Here is an 8,024-nt window from a genome sequence, read left to right on the forward strand (position 1 = left end):
ACCAGTACAGAATGTTAGGATTTGTTTGGGAAAGTTGGTGTATGCATATTAGGGTGAGCTAATGGAAAGAAGAGGAAAGTAGAGAGAGTGGCCGGTCAGTGTGATTGGGTCAGTGTGATGTGTTTGCCAATTATCACTCGTCTAGGTTAGGCTCCTTGACTTTGCACAGAGAACGGGAACTCAGGCTCTCTCCCCTGCATTCAAAGGAATGGCTCCAGGTCCTGCTCCCAGGTCTTCCAGGCCCTAAATGCTAAAATTGTCCAGAGCCTGGGAGGAGATTTACTTTTGAAAGGGCTGAGAGAGAATTTGCAAGGGAAAGTTTTCTAAAGGAAATTTTACAAAGAAACCAAGAGGACATTTGTCTAAAGTTCAGTCAAACCAAGGCAAATGTTAAGGCCGTCCTGGTTATGTGGGCCTTAAATCCAGTGGCAATAGCCCTGTATTCGTGGGTGCCCTATAAAAGGTGCCCAAGGAGAAGACATAGAGTCACAGAAGGAAAAAAACGTGAATGCAGAGACAGTTAAAACCGATGTATCCACAATCTAGGAGTACCAAGAATTACCAACAGCCCACAGAAACTGAGAGAGACGAGGAATGACTGGTTACTCTGTCTATTTTCCTCTTCTTTCCCATTAGCTCACCCTGTCAGCAACTTGAGCTAGGATTTTTGGCCTTCAGAACCATGGTAAATATATATATTTTTTTAATATTCTCAGAATATAGTACGTTTTTGAAGCAGCAAGAAGAACCTTACATACTCTTTTTCTGGAAGTGTTTCTCTACTTCCCATTTAATTTAAGAGACCAAAGTTACATCTCATTTAAGGTTCATCAAAATTGTTTTGTCCTCCATTCATTTTTCCTATAATAAATACCACCAGCTAAAAACCATAGCTTCCTCTGACAAATTCTGTCTATAATAAAGGTGATAAAGATATTACAGTTGAAATGTTTACAGTTTTACATCTTATCTCTTTTTACAGGTTTGCAACTTATCTCTTTTTAATTTTTACAAGTCAGGGATGATGATTTTTCCTCTAAGGATAAAGTAACACTAAGTAGCAAGCCAAAACTGGCTTTGAGATCTGGCTGAGTACAAAGCACATTTGCTGAGTAGTTCCCTCCCACTCTGCCATAAAGAAGGATAGACTTGAGATTTTTGTAGGAAAATGCATGCACTCTGAGACCATAATTTTAAGTAAGATAAATCAGACAAACAAGCTTAAATATTGGGTGGTTTCTCTTACATGGGAAACCAAAATATGGACAAGAGGAAAAGGGAGATAGATCTTTTATAAAGGAGACCAAGAGATGGGAGGAGGGGAAGGGAGGAAATGGGAGGAGATGAAAGAAGAATTAAGATGTGTTCACATGTACTTGAGGCTACTGTCCACTAGTAATGCAATCATAATGCACTGCAATTATTTACTAAACAAAAAAAAGTCAAAATAAAAAACAAAGGCATGTGCTTAACCATTCTTAAAATACTTTTTCAGTTTCTATCACTGAATGTTTACCTTTCTGTGTCTCATCTTGTCAATGTAACCTGCTTGAACACTTTTAACCTTTAAATTTTTAGGATTCAATCTTTATCTTTCTTGCAGCATTTATCATAATTCTTTGAGTATTAGAAATGCCCAGATTTCATAGGATGAATAAATTAACCCAAAGGTCAGCCCTTGCATATCTTTCAATTCCCAAGCTTTCTAGGGTCACATTTTTCTTTAATGTCTTAATAGGCTGGTGAAACTCACACCATTCTTCTTAGAATAATTCTGAAGGTTATAGGTTGGCAGAGGGCTCTATTTTCTCTGGTATCCTGTCACTTCAGTTCTTTTTCTTTGGACTCCTGCTATTGACTCTACTCTGTAGCTTTTCTCTAGAGGTTGCTATAATCTTGCTCTAGTGAATACTGTTTTACTGGCATCAGTGTTGTGTGATAGACTCTTTGCAATGGCTTAGAAAATAAAGGGGATTAAAGCATATCACAGCTTTTATGCATACAGCAATTACAAGCATTCATTGAGTGGTGGCACTGTGTTGGGTGCCAAAGAGACGGTAAAAGTCTCCATGATCATGACAGCAACACATGAAACCCACACAGACAGATGACACATGCGAGCTTGTAGCTGGAACTGTGATAGAGGAAAGGCTGACGGTGGATTCAGAAGTGCGGAAGTTCTGAATCTCAGAGCTGACATACTGATAGCTGAAGAATAAGTAGACATTGTCCACCCCTGAAACATACTTAGAGGGTGTAAAGAGAGGAGTGGGAGAAAGATTGACAGCATGTGCTGGCAAGCAGTCGTGAGGTAGGACGAGCCACACTACAGCGATTGCAGGGAAAAGCCTGTGTACCAAGGACACATATATCCAGGCCGGAAAGGGTGAGAAATGACTTTAGAGAAACCATGGTAAACTATCTTTAACAAATGCACTGCACAGTTATTATGAGATGTGATCTTCATCCCAAAATGCATGGGGAAATACTGAGATAGAAGATCATAGAAAAAAATTTCAGGCTCCAATGGAGAGGTAAGGATACAGTAAGCAAGCAGTGGTAGACACAGGGATTACAAAAACCAGACCTTAGTCCACAGGAGAGTGATGTTCAGGCAGAGGGGGGACAGTGAGGATGAAGATAATTACTAAGATCTGATAAGCACTGAACACCATGTAGAGCAACAGGACCTGGTACCGTAAGGAAAGCATGGGAAAGGGTCAGGAACGTAGTAGCATAATTAACAACTTGAATGAAACTCAGTATAAAACATTCTAGTCCAAAAGATTGGTTAGATTTCTCTTGGATATGGAGAATTTTCAGGGCCTATCTTTCCTCGGGCTTTTCCTTAATACTCTCTCTTTCAAAGCTCATCCTCTACTATATCTTTTTGTTTTACAAATATCTGGATAGCGCCATGTCTTCAGAACAACTTTAACAATGCAGTTATTATGTGGATAATTTGATACTAAATCTCCCTGAGCTTGGGGTCTAGCTTTATCCTGGCAACACCTTCATCAAGCTGTTGCTAAACTACCACAATCTCACCCTTAGTATTACGAATACCTTTGAAAAGTATTGAATCACACCATTTTCTCAGCATATCTTAGATCCAATTCTTGGCCTTAGGCTTCCATCAGAACTTCCAGTTTTGTAAGGCTGAGTGTGCGTCAGGCACTTAAGATCCTCATTAGGCACTGTCAACCTCATAGTTCCATGAACCCTTCAGATCCCTAACGTCTCATTTGCTACTGACCAGCTTTAGTATTTACATCCACCAAGTGAGTAAAGCCTTTCTGTTATTTCCTAGTTTCCCTACTATATGTCATGCTCTCCCCTCAAACATGTGTCCTGGTAACCCAAGAGAGCTTCCAGAAGCTCAGATCTAACATGTAGCAGGCTACCTAGAGTAAGTACTTGGTGTTAACAATGTAGAATGAAAACAATGAATAATGAATTATGATTTATAAATATCTGTTTCTAAGAGAGAAAAGAATATGCATACCTGACTTTGAATCTGCTTTTGTGCTCTTTTGAAGGGAACATCCTTCGCTCTCAGAACTTCCCATGTTTCCATATCCGGATTTCTTCACCAAAGCAGATAAAGAATTGGCAAAAGTGATTGACTATCATGTAAGTTTGACTTTTGTAAAGTAACATCAAAAGCTTTGTTCTTTAAATGCATTTTGGATCATAAAATGTAGTTCTTGGACTAAAATATTAACATGTAGCATTTAAAGTAGAGTCTTTATTGATCATTGCTAAACTTAATTATAGCTCACTATCTTTTACATAATGAGATGTACAAGATTCTCTACCATTCGGTGCCTTCACTGGATTACAGGAAACTTGGCCTTCTGTCATTCGTGCACTATTAGCTTAATCCAGTTTCCTGAATTAGTACTCATTTCTTGCGACAAGAACCTGATACTAAACACTGAACACTGATTTCTTCTGCAGTGCAGTTCTGATAATGGAACAAAAATCTTTTGACTCGAGTTTCAGTGATCATTCTTTACCCTTGACAGATCAGAAGGAATTTTAATTACTTTGGTATTAGCATGAGTAAAACAAGCAGTGATGATATAGAACTATTCACATAGGACACTTTAATCCATTCGGCTATATTTAGTTGATATTTTTTACCTAACGCATATCTTTTTATGTCTCATTTTTTTAAGCAGTAGAACTACAGTAAGAGAGACAGGCTATATCATCTTTTTTCTTCAAATACCATATGGATTTACTAGCACATAAAATGTGTTTAAATTAATTTTATCACCAGTAGCTCAATATTATCCACCACATTTTGATTATATTCCAGTATTAATTTTTCACATTTTATTTAGTTGGTCATCTCTTAAGAAAAAATAAGGGATTGTTTCCTTTACTGATCACATTGAATAGTTATTTCCACAAGCTTATATCTCGGCCACTTTAGCAATAGTTGTAAGTATTGGAGTTTGAGACTGATTGGTATCTTGAAATCACTGAGAGTTGTAATATTGTTCTGCTAGTCACTAATAAGCTACTTGCCAAAGAAATACATTATATTATAGGGGGGTCTCAAAAATGTATGTTTCATAAATTTCAACTTCTATATTTAACTACTTACTTTAACAAAGTGATCTTGAAAAGATTACAATGGGTAACAACATGCCAACATTACATATTTCGTGTACTATGTATATATATATATATATACATTATATGATGCATAGATTTTAGTACAAATCTACATGTAGAATTTACACACAAATCTTTGAGTGTATTAGGGATGCTTAATGCTACTTAACAAGACAGTGGGAAATATTCTGAGTAAGAGAGAAGACTTCTAAGATCACCTTTTGCTCCTTCCAAAGGTATAAGCATTATCTGGTAATCACTGCCACAGGGCTGCTTATATTGTAGCTTAAGGGGAAGAAATTCTGTCGGAAACTATGCTTGAAAACTTTATAAGATCTAAATTGATATGTAGCTTAATAAAAGAGTCTGTAGTGTTTATTTGAGAAGGTTTATGGAAGTGTCTCTGAGTATTATATTATTCATATAGTCATATCTATACCATTTGCTTTGAAATGAATAGAGAAGTAGTTCTTGGTATCTGAATTTTATATTTTGCAAAATACTCTTACAGTATTTGATTTAATCCTCACAACAATCCTGTAAAACATTTACCTGCAGGAAGAATAACAAAGAGGTTTACAGTTCAGGTACTTGCTCAAAGTTTTGAGGTTAGTTGCATGGCTATCTGTGCATCAAGCCAGATTTAGAGAGTTCTCATCTATTTTCCATTGCACTTTTTCATAGACTATCAGATTCTTAGTTTATGGTCCGTAATCAAAATTGGAGATCAGAGGATGGGGTCTATAATATTGACAAGAAACTAGAACACATCCCAAAAGTTACATGTACACTTCTCTCTCTAAGCCAACTGACTTTATTTGTGTGGCTGTAATATGCAAGGAATAGAGAGTTACTACACTGTCCAGAAGGTAATAAGGTACCTTGTACTTGATGCTAATCCCCAGCACAGTGAATGAACCAGTGAATGAAGGGAATGAATACACAAATAAATGGTGTTTCCACTTCCCATAAACTTCAAGAGTATTTTGATTTTCCTAGCTACCACACTGCAAGGAAAAGTTGAGATACTGCAACGATTTATCTAAATTGAACTAGTCATATTCATCCAAAATTTAAAAAAAAACAGCTTATTTTTTCCTAGCCACTGAAAAGGATTTGGATGTTATCTTAAATTCCAGGCATGCTAATTTACAAGGACAGATAAAAAGAGGAAAAGCTGTCTCCTGCACAGTAATAATATACTACCTCTTCTTGTCTGCATTTGTATGTATTGATGCATTTATAAATCAATTTGACTTGGAAAAGCAAGAAAGTATTTTACTGACAGTTTTTAAGATTTAATTCTCTGTTCACTTTTTACAATGTTAGACAAAGTACAAGGTACACTGAAATCTCTCAAATAAGACAATTAATTGTTTTTGTAGATGTTATCACTGCTATATCAACTACTACTTTTATACTGCCACATAAAATTTATAGTTTTTTAAAAGGACTAGATTATTATTTACTTAACTATATAGGAAAAACCTATATGTGATTATTGAGTATCACAGAATTTGTAGACTAAACTCAATAATGAATATTTACCTGTACCTGAATTTTCTCAATGTCTTATCTCAATTTTCTTTCTATTTCATGCAAAAAATTATTTCTGAGCAACCAATTACATGACTAATAATTGTGTGTAGATAGAATTTTAATACATTTCTTATGTCATTAAAATTTAGCTGAGATATATGATAAAGTCTACATGATATTATGCTTTGGTTTTTAATATTTATTCTTTAGTATTTAGACATTTCACACAATTGGGGTGCATGACATGTTATGGATTCTGAGGTTTAGTTCTGTTTATTTTTATGCATACAACTCAGATAACAAATAGTAATGATTCATAGTACCGTTACATACAGTTTTCTATAACTTGGATTTCATAGGTTTCTTGGCTCAGTCTGTTCGTTTGGGTACACATACCCACTTTCTGGGGGTGACAGAAAAAGTAGTGTTTGCAACATCCTGAGGCATTTCCAGTACTTTATATTAGGGGTCATTCTTCCTTGAACATTTTACTCAGCCTAAAGAGGATCTAACATACCTTTTCATCCCTTCCCTCATTAAATGTTTTCCAAGGGGGAAAAAGTTTCTCATGATAGTGTTTGGCATGTCATTATCATTGCTCTCAGCACTGATTATTCATTCCTAGGGTTCTTGACATCCAATATACTACTGCTGTTATGAATTAACATGGTCCGTTAAGATGTACCCCTTGGCAGTATTATTGCTGGTCGGTTGCAGAGTGAGCGTTTGCCTGGCTGTGAATCTAGTTTTTGGTCTCATGTGGAATAGTAGCACAACTTCTGCCTTTTATTTTAGTTTAAATCTTCCGTACGTTTTTGTTTTGCTTTAACTTGTTATTGCATTTTATGACCCATGCTGTCATATAAACATCAATATTGATGCAGAAAGTTAAAACTTTTAAGATATAGAAATGCAAACCTGTTACCTCTTCCTGTGAATGACTCCTTTTCTTTAAAATATTAAGGAACTGCTTTCTGCATTGGACTAGAATGTGTTCTAACAGGTGGCTCATGCATTTTTCTGTTGTGATAGAGTATAAGATTCCTGAAGAATATCTGTAAAAAGATTAAGAAGAAAACTGAATATAGGAATCTTCATTTTAAGAAGCTAAACATATATATTTTCATCAGAAATTGTATGCATAGTGAAATATTTTCCTCTGTAACAGTGGCAAAAAGAGCGGGAGATCCAACAAAGAGAAGATGCAATATGTGAAGCCGAAGAACAGAAAGAAAAAGAGTTACAGGAGAAAAAACACTTTGAAAAAGTTATGAAGCAAAGAGAAGAGAAGCTGCACAAACAAACCAAACCCTATGAGCTTCCTCCCAGGGCAGAAGTAATTTCGTTAGAAAAGAAAACCACTCACAAAAACACTGGGGTCTCCATGCCAGAAAGTTCTAGCACAGAAAATGTCAAGATAGCTACCTTCATGTTAGGAGAGCTTTCTCATAATTAATTTGAGGCTCTTTTCTGGAGAAACTAGTTTTTATCCTGGTGCAAGCTGTCTAATAGTCACTGATCAGTCTTACATTAACAGTCAGCTCCACTATAATCACATTTGAATGGTTTCACCAGTTGTAAATTTCCAAGACTACAGCTAGTGCTTCTCTCAATTGATTCTTCTCTTGTGAAATATAGTGTTCTCGATCAGCCATTCTCAGAGTGTTGATATTCACTAGGCTGTATCACAAAAATGAACTTCAAATTAATGAGTCCATGTATGAAAATTGTGTCTTGAAAATAGAGTTATCACTGTCTTAAATATCAGTAATTACTGTTATTCAAATAAAAGAACTCCTGGCATCTCTTTGGACTTGCGTTTTATGCCAAACTGAACCTTGGGTCAGGTACTTGAACTT

At 35.9% G+C, this 8,024-nt stretch overlaps 1 protein-coding gene across 6 annotated transcripts in view; it reads left to right on the plus strand.

Annotated features, from left to right (window-relative positions):
• The window catches only part of Tmem232 (transmembrane protein 232), a 224,949-nt gene extending 216,977 nt beyond the window's left edge, over positions 1–7,972 (plus strand). For all 6 annotated transcript variants that reach the window (XM_005382170.1, XM_005382171.1, XM_005382169.1 and 3 more), the window contains 2 exons: positions 3,540–3,633; positions 7,334–7,972. In XM_005382170.1, coding sequence (XP_005382227.1) covers positions 3,540–3,633; positions 7,334–7,621 — 382 coding nt within the window. In that variant the 3' untranslated portion in view covers positions 7,622–7,972. The remainder of the gene's footprint in view (positions 1–3,539; positions 3,634–7,333) is intronic.
• Positions 7,973–8,024: the final 52 nt, after the last annotated feature.

This window comes from Chinchilla lanigera, unplaced genomic scaffold (assembly GCF_000276665.1).
Source record: "Chinchilla lanigera isolate Chin_1 unplaced genomic scaffold, ChiLan1.0 scaffold00017, whole genome shotgun sequence".
Classification (NCBI taxonomy): domain Eukaryota; kingdom Metazoa; phylum Chordata; class Mammalia; order Rodentia; family Chinchillidae; genus Chinchilla; species Chinchilla lanigera.